The sequence below is a fragment of the Plectropomus leopardus genome, chromosome 10 (assembly GCF_008729295.1).
Source record: "Plectropomus leopardus isolate mb chromosome 10, YSFRI_Pleo_2.0, whole genome shotgun sequence".
Lineage (NCBI taxonomy): Eukaryota > Metazoa > Chordata > Actinopteri > Perciformes > Serranidae > Plectropomus > Plectropomus leopardus.
The window spans coordinates 17,979,852-17,999,346 of record NC_056472.1 but is presented as its reverse complement, the minus strand read 5'-3'; the positions used below and the strand labels follow the sequence as shown (position 1 = coordinate 17,999,346).

General features: G+C 37.5%; 3 protein-coding genes across 5 annotated transcripts; 1 reads left to right on the top strand and 2 right to left on the bottom strand.

The window, feature by feature from the left end:
- Positions 1 to 659: 659 nt before the first annotated feature.
- LOC121949270 (plasma membrane ascorbate-dependent reductase CYBRD1) lies at positions 660 to 3,431 on the bottom strand. Its single transcript, XM_042494915.1, has 4 exons — positions 3,142 to 3,431; positions 1,973 to 2,181; positions 1,459 to 1,613; positions 660 to 1,327 (listed from the first exon to the last, which is right to left on the bottom strand). The coding sequence occupies exons 1-4, from the start codon at positions 3,329 to 3,331 to the stop codon at positions 1,048 to 1,050; spliced, it is 834 nt and encodes a 277-aa protein (XP_042350849.1). The 5' UTR covers positions 3,332 to 3,431; the 3' UTR covers positions 660 to 1,047.
- Positions 3,432 to 4,496: 1,065 nt separating this feature from the next.
- Positions 4,497 to 11,367, bottom strand: dcaf17 (ddb1 and cul4 associated factor 17). 3 transcript variants are annotated; one of them, XM_042495180.1, is made up of 15 exons: positions 11,331 to 11,367; positions 10,792 to 10,950; positions 10,591 to 10,694; positions 9,265 to 9,355; positions 9,030 to 9,166; positions 8,861 to 8,939; positions 8,297 to 8,386; positions 8,100 to 8,207; positions 7,559 to 7,661; positions 7,278 to 7,420; positions 6,336 to 6,445; positions 6,087 to 6,171; positions 5,865 to 5,948; positions 4,785 to 4,940; positions 4,497 to 4,700 (listed from the first exon to the last, which is right to left on the bottom strand). In XM_042495180.1, exons 1-15 carry the CDS (start codon positions 11,331 to 11,333, stop codon positions 4,593 to 4,595), a joined length of 1,560 nt encoding a protein of 519 aa, XP_042351114.1. In that variant the 5' UTR covers positions 11,334 to 11,367; the 3' UTR covers positions 4,497 to 4,592. The 3 variants fall into 3 exon arrangements, with proteins under 3 accessions (XP_042351114.1, XP_042351115.1, XP_042351116.1); XM_042495181.1 differs by having other exon boundaries at positions 10,792 to 10,939; XM_042495182.1 differs by lacking the exon at positions 8,100 to 8,207.
- mettl8 (methyltransferase 8, methylcytidine) lies at positions 10,945 to 18,842 on the top strand. The gene is made up of 10 exons (XM_042495183.1): positions 10,945 to 11,013; positions 12,305 to 12,464; positions 12,730 to 12,821; positions 12,915 to 13,264; positions 13,776 to 13,825; positions 16,120 to 16,180; positions 17,564 to 17,703; positions 18,140 to 18,246; positions 18,393 to 18,458; positions 18,561 to 18,842. Exons 2-10 carry the CDS (start codon positions 12,310 to 12,312, stop codon positions 18,713 to 18,715), a joined length of 1,176 nt encoding a protein of 391 aa, XP_042351117.1. The 5' UTR covers positions 10,945 to 11,013; positions 12,305 to 12,309; the 3' UTR covers positions 18,716 to 18,842.
- The last annotated feature ends 653 nt before the right edge of the window (positions 18,843 to 19,495 follow it).

Genomic DNA, 19,495 nt, shown 5'->3' with positions numbered 1-19,495 from the left:
TGTGTGGGTCCACATATATTTTGAACAACGAGCTGAGAGCTGTGTAAAAACAGTTAGAGGGCCTCGACTGCCCCCCCCCCCGCCGGACCTTGGGCATGCCTGACGGAGAACTTGAAACTCAAACAGGCTTCCTCAGTATTGTGCAGATGAGTATTTGGGTTTAGTCGTTAATTTTGGTGGTTCATATTGTGAATGAAAGTTCCAATATTGAAACTTTGCATACTACATATTGTAATGTAGTATAACACACACATTTCCACATTTGTTACACACTTTACATACTTAGCATATTATACATATTTTATATTCTTAGTATTTTGCATACTAGTGTTAAACATTTTTCTTTTTATATTTCACAGACTTCTTATTTTCATACTGCTTATTACTACTTTCTCATAATTCTGCTATAAATCAGAGCAACTGTAACAAATCACAATTTCCCCACGGAGATCGATAAAATATATCTGATTCTGATAATATCTTTGAAAGGCATTCATATAAAACAGTGACATGAAACCAGAACTCTTAATGGTTAATGTGGTAACAACAACAACAACCACAAACTGATGCTTATAATACTTACTGATAGTGTTTAATGGCAAGAATATTATTCCTCACCTCTGTGCATATATTTCTAAATATTTAAGGACTGCGTGATCTTAGAAGTTGCAAATATTTATTGTAAAATGTAGAAAGGTACTGAATCATATTCAAAAAAACCCAGATATCAGAATACAAAGAATTCAGAATAAAAAACTTTGTCATAACTTGTACAGTGTATGTCAATAAAGTTTGTTGCTGCTGCATCTAAATCTTGTTATAAAGCTCACCATTATTTACTTGCTCTTACAACAATACATGTTTGAGAAACAGCAAAATACTAACAAAATACTATACTATATACTATAAGGTGCAAGAGCGAAAGCTATGTTTTAAAAGACCAGCAAAAATAGATTCCCTCCTCTTGACTTTTTCTGACCAGTGTAAACTTGGTGTACATACATTCAACACTGAAGACAGTATCCGCCTGAGCCGGTTATTTTGTAATCAGTTATCCTGCTCATCTAATTTGTTGCTCCTCCTCCTGACGTCCCAACAGGGCTCAGCATCAGCTCCAACAGACAGCTGAGACATAGTTGGACCAACTTTGCTGCTGTCCTCACCTCCCCCGTTGGTATGCAGAATATGTGGGATCTGGTCGCTGGGGCGTTTCCAAGATGTTCTAGTGGCAATCCAAAGGATAAGAGCTCCAAAAACCACAAGGAGGAGTCCCAGGACATTCACGAAAATGGCCTCTGGGGGAGAGTCCTTGTACTTTGGGTTGCTCCTTAATGAAGAATAACAAAAACATTAAGGTATGCTCACTCTTCAGCAGCACATTAACATTGCTCATCTGGTTTGTAGACTTTTTGCAAACTATTAAGAGCTTTTGTTTTTTGTTTTTTTTTAAATACTTACAGTCCAAAAATGAGTTTCTCAGTGATGCCCATGAGTGCCACAGCTATCACGCTGGTAAAGATTAAAAGACCACTGTAGACGTGGACAGGCATAAATGCTGCTCTCCAGGATGCAGGTGTAATTGGTATCAAGTACATGCCAACTCCAAGAACAAGCTGCTCGTTGAAGGAGAAAAAGACATCCACTTCATCAGATATTGTACTAAATGAGATTGTTATTCACTATGACTTGGCATTTTTAGAAAACACCAGAAGTTGTTTTTCATTGCGTAAGACATACTCCCTGCTCTATATGTATTGTTTTTAACCAGACCATAGTTCCATGAAAGATTAGTAAATATCATAAAGGTATTAATCATGCAACAACAACGGTCATTTAGGTGCAAAGTTTCAAACTTGTTATTTCTAATAGCAATATTAGTATTAGAACAATATTAGTACTGCAAAACCAAAAACCTGGCCTTTGTTTACTATCCATTGCTTTACATTGTTTAAAAAGAATAGAGTTTATTTACCTGTAGACAGTACAGTATGACTGCTATCAGGCCCAGCCAGCTGTGCAAACTGTACATGTTGGGGATTTTGGCAGCATTGTGGAAGTCAAAAACTGCCACCAGAGATATGACCACAAGAGTGAAGGCTAGTAAATTCAAGCCTGCGTGGATGAACTTCATGATCAGTTTGCTGCACTTCCAGGTCCAGGGGAGCCTGTAGACAATGATGGCTACAAGACAAGGTAACTGAGAGTCATTCAAACAATTCATACTGGAACTATGATGCATTTTTTTGGTGAATATTAAAAATGGTTTTCATATAGGCTATAATGCACACATGCTTAATAAAGGGGAACACCAACTAAATGAAGAATTCCAACATATTATTTCTATGGCCTAAATTCAATCCATAATTGAGAGCACAAGTTATTCTCTGTCAAAGCCAGAAACCAGAGTAGAAAGTCTCAAACTTGCAATGTCATGAGGTAAAACGTCTGGAGCAGCTCCTTAGACAATAGCCACTTATACACTGCCTGATGTAGAAGTGAATATCGCACCGTTATGCTGCCTCACCATTCTCTGTATAAGGTACAATCATGGAAAAGGGGAACAGAGTAGTCCTCCCTTTCAGCTGCCATGGAGGTAGTAAAAAGGCTGAAATAGTGTCTGTAAAAACAGGGCAGCCGGCAGGACAGGTGTGTGTGAATAACATATATGAATTCTGAAAATGGGTGCAATTCCCCTTTAAAGTTGAATAAATGACAGGTGTAGGATTAGTGATGGCAACAACTTAAAGGAAACTCTACTTCAGTCATTTTATCAATTTTTGGCAAAGACTACACGCCACGTGTTCATTTATTCATTCATTCCTGACAACAATTTGCAATATGTTGATAAGCCTTATTATAACTCAGAAATTATTCACTTTACATCGTATGTCCGTATTTGTGAGCTGAAGTCAGCTGAAAGTCAGCACTTCTAAATGGCCAAATTTTCACTGGAGGTTTGGTTGTTGGAATCTTTTATAATTGCGCACTTATCAGAAGTCACCTCCCCCCTGAGATCCTTGAAAAAAAGAGCCTTGTGTAACTTGGCCTTTAGCTGTAGTTTCTTTCAGTTGTTTACATATATTTTCAAAAAAAAAACACCCACATCCTGTTTATCCTCTTAAAAAGATAGACTCCTCTCACCTGTTCCCTGCAAGATAATAAACCCGATGACAATTAAGACCGGATGCCAGTTGAATTCAGCCAGTCCTCCATCCCAGGCTAAACCTTCTTTATAATGGAGAACCCATCTTAGCACGAATATTATGGCGACAACACCGACGGCGGCGGCGGCGGCACACAGAGCGACCAGGACCTGGATCGACTTCTCCATCGCAGTCAGTCGGTCTGTTGAGAAGCAGCAGCAGCAGCAGCACGGAGAGACTTGACCGGAACAGCTGTTTTCACAACTACAACAACTTCAAGTGGCGAGGAGGGACCTCGGTCACATGATCCACGGCGGCGCATATGTTTGGAGGAAACACGTTTTGTAACGTGGTTACAGAAGATTCTGGGACCAGATAAATACAATGAAAAGTCGTTATTTTGCGTTGTATGTTGTCTGACAAACATATTTCCTGATGATTATTGTCAGGTGTTGGCTGCATGTTCTTATGACAGTGCTCATGACTGACGCACTGAGTGGAGTAATACTTAGAAGTTATGTTTTTACAAGTATGCACTGTCAGTTTTCTTTCGTTACTGGATAACTTAAGCTTCTTTAATTAGTGTTTTTGCCCATCATTACTGTATTTTTTTTTTTTAACTTTCTGCTTGTTGTTTTTTTATTTATTTTGCTGTGATAACAACTCAGCACACTTGGAAAAGAGGGCTCCTGTTCTCAGGTGTTGCAGCGGGGAGAAAAATGGGAAAAATGTTTACCAAGGGCCCTACATTTGGGTCCATCTGTAGCTTAATATAAAACTTGTAACTTAGATTGAATAGTCAGTTCGTGCCACCTTATTTATGGGCTACACTAACATTAAAACAGTGGGTTGTGAAAGCAAATAGCCAAAAATGCACAATTCTGATCACGCATATGATACATGGCAGCAACTTTGAATATCTTAATATTTGAATGGACATGATTTAGAGAGAAGAGATTATTCCTGCACACTGACCTTTTAGTTGCAACAAACATTATTTTAGAAATTCAAAGCACTCTACTTTACTAATGAAGGACTAAGGATTGAAACGTCTTATTTCTATGATTAAGTTTATTGCAAGGAAAAGGACCTTGTGTGGGAATTCTCTCTTCTCTTTCATTTGGACATTTTCTCAAACACAACAGTCTACAAGAAATTCAAGGTGTGCATGAGCCTTCACAGTCCAGATGGGCATAATGGAAACACAGAAGGAGGCAGAAATCCAGAGTAACTTTGAAAATACAATTTTAATTTAAGTGAAAAAGTCTTAGAAAAATGTGACTTAAATGTGAATTAAATCACCAAAAATGTTTATTAAATGTAATTAACACAAAAGTAATAATTAAAAAGTAATCCAGATCTGAAAAACATCATTCTGAGTGTTGCAGAAAACTTGTACAATACAATTTGTAAACAAATATTCACAAAATCTTAAAAAGGAAACACTACTTATTTTCTGTCAGCCTGGAGTTTGTAAACATGGCAGCAGAAATTAGTGTTTTTCTGTTCAATATGAACAATTGTGTCTTTGTCGAAGAACAGCTCATGTCGGTAAGTCTGAAACAAAACATAAGAAAACAAATGAATCAAAGATGCAAACACACACTTCATCTTAACGTCATGTTATCTCAGGTCACCCACCTCGTCCCAAGGTTCAACCAGATCAACTGTCCGCAGTAACTGCCCGCTCTGGTTGTCATGCAGTCGGATTTGGGCTCTGCCTTCTCCCTCCTCACCATTAGTTACCACCACTGCCAGAAGGTCCAGCTCATCCTCATATTCCACCATACGGAAAGTCTGTAAAATCCAAAGGTCCATTTTTCTCAATATGTACATAAGCCTCCTATCCTGCTACTTACAGTCTCTTTAAACAACAGGCACAGTAAAATTTATGGAAGAAATCAAACTGTAATCCTAAACTTTCTTAACTGTGAATAACGTATATTTGCAAGCACTCCTTCAGAGGTCTGATGAAGAAAATGCTGATCTTTGAAACCCAACAATGATGTCTGACCCTTTCATTTTGAACCAGTATTATTTGACTATAACTGTGGTAGTCTGCATCTCTGGTGGTGTATCAGTCACTGCTGGTCTGATCTTGATCAAACTCAAAGCGAGGATTACCGTAGAAACTCGTTCTGTGGCCTGAGGACTTGAAAATGATGGAGATGCTATATTTATGTGTTTCCAACTGGAAGGTGATAAAAAACCTAGGTGCTCCGAAAGCTTTTTATAAACTCCAGAATTAGCCGTAGTGTAACCTGCTTATCCTTTATTCTTAAGTGTTTTTGCCTTCTATCAAGTTGTGGTTTTGGCACATCTGATGTTGTGTTGCTGTTATACCTTAGACTTAATTCATAGATTTTGGGGAAATTATTTGTTTGAATAAAGTAGAGGGCTGGCGACTCTATACAAATCCCATATAAAGACCCATACTTGTTAATAGGATCAATTAATTGTTGGTTTTGGTGTTTTAATGAAAATTGATGACAATAACAAAAAAACATAGAATATAAAGACAGTTAGCAGCAAAAAAATATTTGAGACTGGATTTGCTTCCTGGCTTCCAAAAAGAGTGTACAGTATATGTATTTTATGTACACCATATTTAACTATAATATTTAGTTGTACTGTACTGTTCTGTCTTCTTTAGATAAAAACAGCTCTTTTTTTCTTTGCAGAGACACTTGATAAATAATTCAAGCGTTACTACTTTGGTACCTCTTGATCTGGGTCGTCATCCAGCTGATGAAATCTTCTCTTCACTGTGCGGCCCGAAGACGTGACAGTCACCTGTGAGGTAGGCTGCAGTCGAGGGAAAGCAGAAACTTTAACCACACCAACACTAACTGACTAGTGTCATAGTGCACATGTGACACAAACATGAGGCTGAATCATCATCACGTCAACTTAAGTCTGCACGGATTAAAGATTTAAACTTACATTGTTGTTTCGATGGGTTTTCATAGAGAAATCCTCAACTACCTTTGACTGCAAACCACTGGTCATTTGAAGGATTTTCAGGATACTTCGTGGAAAAAAAGTCCAGTATAAGGTAACAAGGTAACGAGCACAGTTTAGCATACACTGACATTGCAGCTGAGTGATAGGAATTCTTCAAGATTCCTTTATCATAATACATTTACACACGTACAACAACTCTGTTAAGTAAAAGTTGACTGTGGTACTCACTTAATGTTGGCAGGTCCAACATGAATGATTCTTCCTGAATCGTCAGGGTGGAAGAAGATCCCATCACTCTCTAAAGAGCAGCAGTTCATGTTTTGTATTCCATTTACTGCCTAATATCATGAAATGAAAAAGCGTCACGTCTCAAGAAAACTGCAATTGAAAATGAAATGAACACATAACTAACTAACTATCAGCATATATACAATATTGTACAATATATACTGTTACACAGGAGGATTTGCATCCAGGAGGTAATCTACTGACAAGTTTGTTTTGTGATGTGCAACTGGATTTTTGGACTTTAGAGTCTGTGAATCATCAAAAATCTGTTTATGCACTATTGTGGGAAAGGCAAGGCCTATTCAAATGGTACTCCACCCAAACTATTGTTTAACCACTTAACCACTGCAGACATTAATAGCGGTTGTTAAAAGCACTGCTTCTGGTACATTTTAAAATAATACCGCAAATGTATTTCTCCTTTATCTGTAACTGTGGCAGCTTAAAGGTGATTTTAGGTTTCTCAACACAATTTATTTTGCAGCCTTAGTTGCTGAAAATTGTCTCTGGTAAGAACTAACAGTGTCATCAAAAGCACTAAATCTGGAACAATGCAGAAAAACTTGTAATACATGTGCAGAAGGGATCTGCACCAAAGTAGACCACTTCATGGGGTTCGAATAGTGATTACAGGTTTTTGCTATCCTGCTCTGCCCAGCAGCTAGAAACAAAGACTGTCAGAAACATCTGTGGCCCTTCTTACCCTGACACTTCGAATAAGCTCTGACCAATTTGGTGGTCTATCACAGACAAAGATTGGGGATATTTATCCATCATAGCCGAGGATATGCTACATTTTGTACTCAGATTCCCCAATTGTTATGAAAACATCAAGAAAACATCAAGTGATGGTGCCCTGTTAAACGGATTCTTTAAACTCACCATTGTGCTGTCCATGAGTGAGCAGATGTGATGAGTGCCCTTGTCTTTTTTATGCGGCGGTGTGTAGATGTAGTGCCACGGGTAGCCTCCAATCTGGACACAGTTATTTGCGCATGATACCTCAAAAAGCACTGGAGGATAATCTGTGAAATAAAACAAACAAAAAAAAACTATCACGTTTACTTTGTGATGAAAAACATCCCTGCTCACAGTGGCCATGTAGCTCTCCACTAAATCTTTAACACAAAGATGCCATCTGTCTGCCTTCATAAAGGGCTCACCTGTGATCTGAATGTTTACTGGGATACCAAACGGAGCATCCCCCACCGTTTTGCCTTCAAGGAGTGAACTCCGCTTTCCAAGTGTTAACTTCTCGGTCAAGTACTGTAAACAGAAAATATTTATTAGATACGCAGAGCTGTAAGCAGCAAGATGAGCGAGAAGGACAGTAAAACATTTAATACGTGAATATTTAGGGTGATACCAAATAATTCAAAGGTTAATTCATAATGTTGACATTCAAATTCTAAATCAAAATGTTTCTGCACATTTGCAGATGAGGATTAAGCTACACTAATTTGATTTGTAAAATTAGATCCCAGTTGTGGCTGTGTAGGATTGTTTCCACCTCGTGCAATCTTAACATTTCCAATAGCTTTGAGCACTGTGAAGTCCATGACGTCAAAATATGCTGACAGACATTCGAAGCTTCATTCAACTTCCATAAAAGCTTCAAACATGGTAAGAATTTTGTATGTATTAGGCCTGCTCAACAGTGTGCTGGAAACTCTTTCAGGATAAAAATAAAACAAAAAGACATACACTTTGGATGATGCGCTCAAAGCTGTACAGCTTCACTGACTTGTTGCTATAAGACACCACAAGGACACCTTGAGACAAAACAACGTCAGTAACGCCATTTCCAAACACCTGAAAAGATAAGAGTTAAATTTTGTCGATGATGCATTACTCCCGCAGGCACATCTGATGAAAACACCATACAAAACAAATCTGCTTACTTTTTTGCTGATCTCCAAAATGCCCACAATTTGTAAGGGAAAAACATGAAAGATGGCCAGGTGCATGACTGTATCCCGAGTGATACCTGCCTGAGAATTTAAAGAAAAAGAAAAAAAAAAAGTTCATTTCTTTTCCACAACAAAGATCTCTTCCTTGGACGGGCATTAAATAATTGATTAGACAATTGATAAAATCCACAAAAAAAACTGAATTAGAAACCAGTAGAGGGATTGATTGAACAAAGTGCAGAAGTTTCACTAGTTTCAGCTTCTCAAATGTAAGGATTCATTGTTTTTCTATGATTTCCTGATCATGGTAAATTGAATATTTTGGTTTTTTGGACGAAATTAGCATTTCAAATACATTACCTTGAGCTTTCTTTTTTGTTGCAGCCCTTGACTGGTGATACCCAAATTCCAAAACCAATATGATTTTATGTCCATTTTCCTAAACTGATATAATGCAACTATCAAAATGCACAACAAGATTCTATACTTTACCACCCTTAATAATTTGACCCGTCACTCTTTAGCAGGGCACTACAACTAACAAAAGAAACTCACCTGTCGTTCTAAAGACGTTTCTTTGTTTTGAACAGATTTGACGTAAAACATCTCTTGAGAAACATCCCAGCCAAGATATCTACCAAAAAAAACAAAAAAAAACAACAGAATAACGTTAAAATGTTTTTAAATAAACCAAAACTGAGAGAGCTCAGAGCGTTGAAGATACCTGAACTTGTGGTTTGAAGAGAGGTAAACTTTCTGCAGCTCTTCTCCCGTTTCGGCTGAAAGACGATAGAGCCAGTTATTGGCTGTCAAAGCCAAGAGGCTGGGTTTATGATCCGAGGGGAAGGCTAATGTTCTGTCCTGTAAATAAGACACATTAAACAGTCAGAATATGGTTTTTTAAAATCTGGTCATTGAAAATTAAGTAATAAAACAAAGAAAAAGGTGTGTTCACTTACCAGCGGGCTTTGACACAGCAAGGCATCTTCAAATTTCTCCAATTTAGACCTCTTTGGCAGTTTGTATAGAGCTTGAGGTGCTGAATGAACACTGAAACCAGAAAATGTAATCACTAATGTCAGAGCTTAAACCATTTATTCTGTTGTCAGCTGTCAGTCTTCCTTACATTTTTAAATGTGAATGCTGTGTACATAAACATGACAACATACAATTTTAATTTGTTTGATGACCTTAATGAACTGGGTAAAAAAATTATCTGGCAAGTTATACATGAAGAGTGACAAGGCCTGCCATGAGGGGATTGTACTTTATTAATCAGAGGAGGGAGGTGGCTAGGGTGTGACTTCTTTTTTTAATTTTAAGTTTGCCACTCCCTGAGGCCACAAATATTTTTACTTGAGTCTCCCTGAGTGACGGGAAAAACACATGACCTTAAATAGCCATACAATTTTAAACAAGATGTGGAAAATAATGTCATTTTGATTATGTTTGCTTTTGTCATGCTCACTGTGTCCAATGAATGTCGGAAATTTGAAGATCAGGTGATGATTTCTGTTAAACCCTGTTAGGGGGTATTTAAAATAAATACAAAATAGCCCACAACCATTTAAAGTTGTATGTCCCTCTCCTTTATGTGTGAAATTATCATACTGTTGCAACCCTATTTTCATGATTTTCATGAGTTGCGAGGTCTCAGATTAAATCCTTGTGAGGAATTATTGCTTTATGTTTGTGAGTAAATAATCCATGTCTCAGTGCTGTCAGTCGCTTCTCAGATTTGGATTTCTTCAGAGATATATTACTTTACTTACATATTATGTGACTTTTGTATGGCATTTTATTATCATTTCTATTGACAAGCTATGATGACATAAACCACATATAAATCAAGACAGAAAACTTGAAAAAAAAATCACACACACTCACACACAGACCCAGACATACACACACATCCAGGAGAAGTTACCGTTAACTACGCAGTCCATCATAACCATGTGTGCAAAGGACACAAGCTTATACCAGAAGCTACTGTGCACACTAACCAGGGGTGGTGTAGACAAAATAAATACATGATCAAAATACAGAAAGGAAAGTCGTGAGCTATATATCCATAAAGGTGGGTTCAGTCCAAGTGTTACAAGAAGGGACCCCATGATTTTTCCCATTTTCAGTTATTGAATCGCAACTTCTCCACGTGGATAACTGAATTATGCCTTTTCAAAACAAACAAGCAAACAAAAAACCATCTGTAACTTATCTGTGTTATTCAGTGCTATATGTGTGTTGAAGTCTGAAAATAACTCATAGAAATTATCTTCACTCACCAGCTGTAGCAGTTCTGGTAATTTTCAAAGTAGATTTTACCATTCTCGTAAGTTATTGTGGATTTTGAGGTCTTGCTCCATGCTTTAATGAAACCCCTGTTGTCCTGCAACATAACAGTAAAGAAGATATAAGTGACTAAAACATTTATTTGAAGTAGTTAGCTAAAAACGAATACCTAATAGCCTATTTTTTTCCAGTACCTGTAGCATGATACCTCTCAGGACCTTCATGTTGTGTCTGATCAGAGTCCCAGCCTCCCTGATGCCTGTGCTCCTCCGGACCAGCAGCGCGGTGCTGTTACCGGCTCCCTTTCTCCGGTGCGGCGCCATCAGCAGGTGGCTCTTGTTCCTACAGCGGGACTGTGTGGTAGCATGTCAGGAGACAACAACCAGAGCTGACCTCGAGAGCTCAGTCAGAGTCAGGTAAGGGCTGCGTGGTTTTACAGTCCGAGGTAGCGATAACGTTGGAGCCCCTCACTCAGCTCCATGGTATCAAGAAGACCACTGAACCTCCTCACTGGATTTAACGTTAGCCGGTTTTTAGTTGACAGCTAACGCTAACAAAAGTTAGCACCGGTGAACTAAATCATCGATATCTCGTTTAGCTCCTTCGTTCAAACGCCGTTTGTTCGTTTAGTATGACCTTATGTTAGCTGAACGTGATAGTCGTACAGAAGCAAAACGCTGAAGGGATATCAGCAGTAAAAAAGCATGGATGTATTATAGGGAAGTCAAGTTACCATGCTAGCTGTCCGTGTGCTGCTCCATGTTTGTAGTTTTCACAAGATTCTTCTTCTACTACAGGAATTATGGCACGCGGCTTCCATTTTTAAACATTAGCGCCCTCCCGACCGTTGGCATGTTGACCAGGAAGCATAACAAATAGTTTTATTTAGCCTTAAGGTCGGGAAAAATAATCTTACTTTACATTGTTTGACTGTATTGGTTAGCTCCCATTAATTATTTTTTCTTGTAAAAAAAGTAGTTTACTTACTCATGTATGGAGCTTGCATAAGAAACTAAAAATAAGTCAGAAGATATAGTCCTTGATAATAATAATAATTATTATATGTATTATTATTATTATTATTATTTATATAGCACCACTTAGAACAGAATGGAACTAACAAAGAAAAGCAGAAACGGGATAGACAGGTACAGACAGCGATACAACAACTAGGGGCAGACATCACAGCCTTGTGTAAGTGAGAAGAAACTAGGGTAGAGTTAGAATAAAATTAAAAGTAGAGGACAAATAATAAGAAATAAAGGACGCATAATGTCAATATAAAATAATACAATGAACAGACCAAAACCAACAACAACAGAAAATATAAAAGCAATAAATCCACAAAAAAAGGAAATAAAAGAGGTAAAACATAAATTAAAAAGGTAGAAGATTTAAAAATGAAAAAAATTCTAAAAAATCAACAATATGCTCCCTGGTATTAATGACATTTAACAGTAGGTTGTTCTCTGTGTGACTTCCTCCCCGTAGGAACTGTCATCGTTGTTTGTAATACGGCCGATGATTGTGGTGTTGTCCGTACACTTCACAATAGATTTCTCCTGATGCAATTGATAGCAGCAATTAGTTTTCAAATTTAATTTTTTTTTCTGGTAGGGACAGACATTACAGCCTTGTGTAGAACAATCATTTGTTTGCAATAAATAGCTTCACCTCTCATGTTGTAACTCTTGTGCATTTTTACAGAGTAAATGCATAGACTGCGAAGCTTCTCTGCAGCCAAACTGGCTAAAGTTTTCAGCAGATGGTCCTCAAGAAGACTAAAGAGCACAGGAGGAAGACCTTCAGCTCCACTGGGTTCAAGGATTCTGACCAATCCTGATGACATGTTTAAGCACAACATGTGGTCAGTGATGTTCTGTAGTAAACCTTTAATTTGTCACCCTTTTTCATATGCCTTTTATATAGATTACATTGTAGGTGTGCCTGCTGTTCACAACGCTGAGCTGAAATTTAGGGTTATATTTAAGACAGTTTTGATCAACTTCAAAACACAACAATGGATCTATGTGTTAGAATATTTTATATTTTCTCTAATCAGATAAAGTTTGTGAGTGACTTTAGTTGAACAGATGTACCAACAATTGCTTTTGCAATTTTTTATTTTTTAGGGATCACGTGCAATGGACAGAAGAGGACAAAGAAAACGCACGGCAGAGGGCAGAAGAAAATTCCTCTATACAAATTCCTTTAGAAGAACAAGGCAAGAACATTTGTCTCGCAAAAATATTTTTTCAAGTTAGATTTGTTTTACTAGGCAAGTAAAAATTCTTCCTGGTAAATCTCTTCAACACAGGTAAATTTGACACAGAAGCTTGCCAATACTGGGACAAGTTTTACGAGATGCACCAGGATAAGTTCTTTAAAGATCGCAAGTGGTTGTTTTTAGAGTTCCCAGAACTGCTTCCTTCAGGTGCACAAAGTCAAGCCACAAACAGGTGTCTACAGGTGTCATACCCACAACCTGCCGGATCCAGCACAGACACAGAGAACACACAGCAGCAACACGAAGACCCCACACACCATCACAGGAATACAGACACCCCCAGTCAGCAGGAGTCCTGTCAAGGAGCAGCAGGGAAAAATGAAGCTGCTGCACAGAGTACTGCTTTCCCCGGCCAGCATGCATCTTTCAGGATCTTGGAGGTTTTCAAAACTCACATTTATTGATTTTTATTTGGATTGTTCTAATATAGACTGTTGCATGTGGGCCATTACACAATCATGATATTATTAGGCTATAAGTTGCTATGCTTAAAGCATTAAAAGTCCAGTGTGAAAGATTTAGGGCAGGCATGTCAAACCGGTCCACAGGGGGGCCGGTGTGGCTGCAGGTTTTGTTTCCAACCAAGTAGCAGCACACCAGACTTGACTCATTTAATCAACTGATCTCCGTCTTCAGACAGTTGATTGGTCAAACTGTGTGCTCTTGGTTGGTTGGCACAAAAACCTGCAGCCACACTGGCCCCCCTGTGGACCAGTTTGACATGCCTGATTTAGGGGCATCTATTTGCAAACAATGAATAGAATATCCATTACTGTGTTTACATTAGCTTGTAATCACAGGAAAATAAGACTCATTGTTTATTACTTACAATTAATTTGCACTGGCATGTTTCATTCAACAAACATCAACACATTTTTTTTGTCTTTACAGGTTGGGTGCGGCGTGGGTAACAGTGTATTTCCCATTGTTGAATCCATAAAGTGAGTAATATTTGAGATCATTTCATATTTTCCACTTAAGTATTTCAGTGTCATTAATGTGGATCATGTCAGTTTTCAGTGGATTATATGTTTACAGAAGCAGAACATTTAAAATTCACAAAATAATGGCCAGTAAAATACTGTCTCATTAATCATTTATTTTTTTATAATACTTATATGAGAATATCCAGCTATATATCCTCAATTAACACACAATTGTGGCTCATCATAAATGATATGTTATAGCATATTATTACTGTTATATGTACAGGAGCAGGATTTAAACAATTGCATATTGCTTGTGCAGTTTTGATGGGTCAGTTAAAAAAATTGAAATACTGAATTTGAAATGCAAGCTGCAACAAATGTAAAAAACTTGTCAAAGCTGATGGGGTTTAATGGGCATGTCATTACAAAGTACAAAAAATGGGACATTTTTTCAGCAGACACCTTGACTCATCATGGCAGGAAAGGCACAGGCAATACTGATAACATTAACAATGGCACTGTTCTAATCAAGTGTCCCATTAAGCCATGACAGTGTGAAAGTGAGCCAGCATGCACAATAGCAGGACCCTGACCCTTTTTGCACATTGTCTTTTTCTGCTGTGACATGTCAAAATGTCCTCTACGAAAAAGGCCCTTTTGCGCTTCTGTAGACTTCTTTAGATTCCTGGAAGGTGGCTCTGAAATTGCGTAATTTATTTGGATAGCTGATGAGATATCAGCACTAAAATCAGAGTCTGGGTAAAGACGGTTGTGTGGAAGGAAAAGAGGAGGTATTCGATCCACCAGCAGCGGTGGTGAGAAGTTGTATTCAGTGGGAGTTTCTATGCAACGTTTTAATATTTTCCCTATATCTAACTAACTGTAAAGCAAGGAGTGTTTTATGGTCTGCGTGTCTTTTGCATATCTTGAGAAACACTCATCCGATCTGGAACGTACTTGGTGGGTGTATTGTTCAGTACCCAAAGATGTGGGATGTAAAATTTGGTACAATTTGGAGCATTCAAAATACTCCCATTAATTAATCCATGCACTACTTTATAACCACGATGGTGACTGAGTCGAGCATGCACAAAAATAACATTCCCACAGGCAAAATACCTCCACTAAATGAATCAATGCACTAATTTATAACCGCAGTTGCTTTTTTAAAGCAAGCGACTTATATGCCTTTTTGGAGATCAATACCTGTCATTAGTGTATTTCACTGGTGTTTCTGACCCTGAGTAGTTGCAACTTGACTGTTTTTTTTTCAGTAAAGAATTTAAGGATTTAGTAGTTTGGTTCATAATGTCCTGATTTGATGAACTTCAAAACTAATTTTAAAATGGTGGTGTTTTTAGCTTGATTGCTCATAATAAATCAAATTGGCTTCTGAGTTTAGTGCTTAATTAAAAAATGTAAAGCCTGGAAAACAAATGGAACCATTTGCAAAACAGTAAAGATGAATGTTAATCCCTCTAGTAGCCATTTAATCGGAGTGAATCCATCGTTAGGGGCCTTAGGAGGCCTTTTGTGTCTGTTATGGGCAATGCAAAGTTAGAATAGCAACTTAATTCAATATTTTTCATATTGAAACATCATAATAAATCTATAGCTGTTTGGGGACTTGGTGTATTGCTCAAAACCCAAAGACGTGCAGTATTGAGTGTGAAATTTTTTATACAAGTGGTTCTCAAGAAAGTTTCAAGCAGCAGTACTACAAGCCGAGCAATCTGCCAAATCTGAATAGGTATGTTCTGAATGGATGCTGCACCAGTTAGCATAAAGAAAGGACTCTAATTTAACATTGCCAGCGAGGCCTGTTAACACCTTCCACTTCCTGTTTCTGCAATATCCTGTCCATTTGTTTTCCCAGAAAGGCAGAGAATGCATTCGCACAATTTTTGGCAATGGGCAACAAATAGAGGCTAAAAAGCAAAACTTGTCAGTAGAAAGGTGTGTAGGAGAAGACCATGGGCAAACTATGGTCGAACAAAGAACTCCTGCCCACTATCTTCTATGCCTGCAATAATTAAAAATTTATTGGGAACAACATTGCAGAACAGAGACCTTCATCAGGTTATTTATCCGTCTCTGTACAGCAACGTTGTTCCCAATAAATTTCTTATCATTGCAAGTGTTTGCGTACAACACAGTGTGAGGGAGTTATTTGTTTGGCAATAAATTAAATGTAAAAGCTTGGCTTGGGTGCATAATCATTATGAGAGCCTTGTGAAGGGAAAGCTGCAGCTGTACTTTATTTGTAATATGTCAAAGGTTGTTAAATTGGCTGTTCTGCTTCACAGAGGAACAGATGCATTTTTATACTGCTGTGACTTCTCCACATGTGCCATTCAACTGGTCAAGGTAAGCACGTCTAATATTTCTTGGTATAAACATAAACAGTATAAACTTTGAGGTTAGTACATTTCTTCAACTCAATACTAATATCACATATTTAAAAAAACCCAACAAAAGCTATTTAAGGTGAAACTACCAGTGCAGTAGTACTTCCTGTGGTCATGCGGACTGAATGTTCAGGGTTTTTGCAGTCAAAAACGATTAAGTCCACCATGTCATAAAACATTTAGACAGATTACATTAACTTGTAATGAAGTAATTCATTAATTTCATTTATTATAATGCTAAAAGTTCTGCAGATTAACTCAAAGCTCTGCCTAGTAGCTACAGCTAAATCAACCAGTTGACCCTATAATGTGAAGAAACAGCAAAGAGAATCTGGTAGTTTGTTGAAGGCATTTTGCACAGGGCTTTAATTTCTTCATCTGTTTTAATATGTTTCTATCCTGAAACAAGGGGATACATTTATTGTCATATTCTGTAACTTGCCTTGATAAAGACATCTTTTTTTTAATCCAGTAACTAACTTGGTTGATTTTTCTTGTAATATTTAATGAGGAAAAAAAGGTTTGCAACATGATTTACTGCATGATTGAGATTAAATGATTTTTCCAAGTCAGCTTTAAATGTCTGTTGCTCTATTATGCAATAGAGTTTGTTGCCTGTATTTTCCACCAGCAGGCTTTGCATACTAAATTTAATTTCTTGTTGACTGCAGTGTATTTTTTATACATAAATGAAATGCTATTTTAGTCAAATTTTTTGGCATTTAGTAACGTAATGTAAGTTCTCAATGGTTCTCTCCTGCAGCTTGATTGGATGCTGTTAAATTAGTTCAAACAAAGTTGATCTTGGGAATTAAGGGTCGACTTGCTGGGAATGATCAATCTGAATGATTAGTAAGTGTTAATGTTAGATGATTCAGGAAAATAATCGATTTGTGGTGCACTTTTAAAATCGCATACTTTTTAATCTTTGGGCTTTGGGAAAGGTATCAAGAATGATCTAATCGAAATGCTCAATACCAAGTAAAGTCATGAGTCATTGGTGTTAAAGTCCAAGTCAAGTTGCAAATCTCTTTGACTTGAGTCTGATTAGAGTCCAAGTCATGTGACTCAAGGCCACACCTCTGCAGTATCTTTATTGGATTATTTATATCAGATTTCATTGCCATACAGTACAGCTACATTTTATCCCAATCTAAAAAAGTGAGAAGTGATGGCAAGCAAGGAAGGGGAAATCAGTCATTTCAATGCGTGTGAAATTTGGAAATAGTATTAAATGTTTTTGATACTTTAGTTTCTATACAAACACTCAAAGTAGCTGCAAGTTTCTTTGTGTGACTATGAAACAATTTGGGATCTAGCCTACTTTATTTCCATCATACAGGAGCATCCAGACTACGATGGCTCTGTGTGTCATGCCTTTGTCCGTGACATTTGTGAGGAGATGGCCTCCTTTCCCTTCCCTCCTCAGAGCCTGGATGTTATTCTGGCAGTCTTCGTGCTCTCCTCCATTCATCCGGAGCGGTAGGTGGAGACTAACAGACAAAGGAGAGCCTGATACCATTTCTCACCTGCCAGACTCCTCTGTAGACCCCTCCACAACTCCCTCAACACCCCCAACCCACCTACACTCTCCCCATGCTTCGTCTGATTATCATTACAAACTACAATATAAATCTAACTATATTATGTCACTGAATACAACATAATAACTTGACAGTGGTTTTGCTGGACATTTAGGAAATGGCAGCATTTCTATTTTTATTTTTAGGCTATTACCAAATGCACTTACATTTGTACAACAGCACAGAACATGTAAAATATGGCAACTTAGCTTGTAATTTTTTACCCATTTGGCTGTTTGTTAATAAATACATTCCCATATAGCCACTATTTTGTCTATTAGCTGCAATCCTGTCATACAACATTATTCTTCCATTGACTGATATTTTATTTACAGAGTGCAAGGAGTGGTGAACAGACTATCTTCATACTTGAAACAGGGAGGAATATTTCTCTTCCGTGATTATGGGAGATACGACTTTTCGCAACTCAGGTTTAAGAAGGGTGAGCATTGAAATAGTACCACACACCTGAATACAGCCAATTTTATCTGCTTTACCTAATTTATTGTATGTTCTCATTCTAGATGTGAATTATTTTTTTTAACAATTTAATAAAATTTAATCTATTTTTTTATGTCTCATAATCAGGAAGGTGCTTATCTGAGAATTTCTACACTCGTGGGGATGGAACCTGTGTGTACTTCTTTACCAAAGGTATTTCTTAGTTTATTCTGGGGAAAAATAATGACCTTAGTATTTCAAAAACCCTGGCAGCAGCCCCGGTTACTGACTGTGTTGTTATATATATTTTTACAGATGAGGTTCATGGTTTATTTTCCAATGCTGGACTGGAAGAAATTCAAAATCTTGAGGACAGACGACTTCAAGTAAACAGAGGAAAGAAAGTTGCAATGCACCGGGTCTGGATGCAGAGCAAGTACAGGAAATCATATCCACCTTCACCGTATTAAAACGACACCATGCAGAGCCTAAATTGGAGCTCTGTGCCTTCTTATATATATTTATAATTTTTATACAACGCCACCTGTTCATTGAATAACTTTTTATTTATGCCAACAGAGTGTGTGTACAACAACAAACCTGTATGCAATAAACTTCTAAAACATGTTGTCAAACAAAGCTGTTGTCTTATTTTATGTAGTATAGATCACTATATTAATATCCATGAGGCGAGTATAAGGACTACATTGGGGGAGCTTTGTTAGGTTCACAGGGGAAATACAGTGAACATGCATTGGGCTTTACATATAGAAAACTCTGATAATGATTGGAATAAAAATAATGGTACCTTGTTATCTTTAAGTTAAACTACATATTACAAAAGGGAATAATGATGTGAGAGTTTTTTCTTGATAGAAATACTCATGACAAGTAAAAACTGAGATGTCAGACTACTGACTTGGTCAAAATTATGAGATAGTATGTCAAAGAGTCAAATGCTGACGTACTAAATTATTAAACGGTTCAAAATTATGGCATATATTCTTGATTTAGCATCTCATATTTTTGAATTCTTTTCCTCCCAAATGGGCTCCCATAACCTTTTTATATAGTCCAACAGTTATATAATTTCTTTAGAAGGACTGTTTGTTACCTATGAGGGGGGAGGGGTGGTGCAAAGGGTTGATGCTTGTAAAATAGAGGGACTTGTGTTTTCATTCTGGCTCAGGGGAGGGGCATACAACTTAAAATGGTTGTCTTTTGTATTTTTATAGAAAACGCATTTGGAA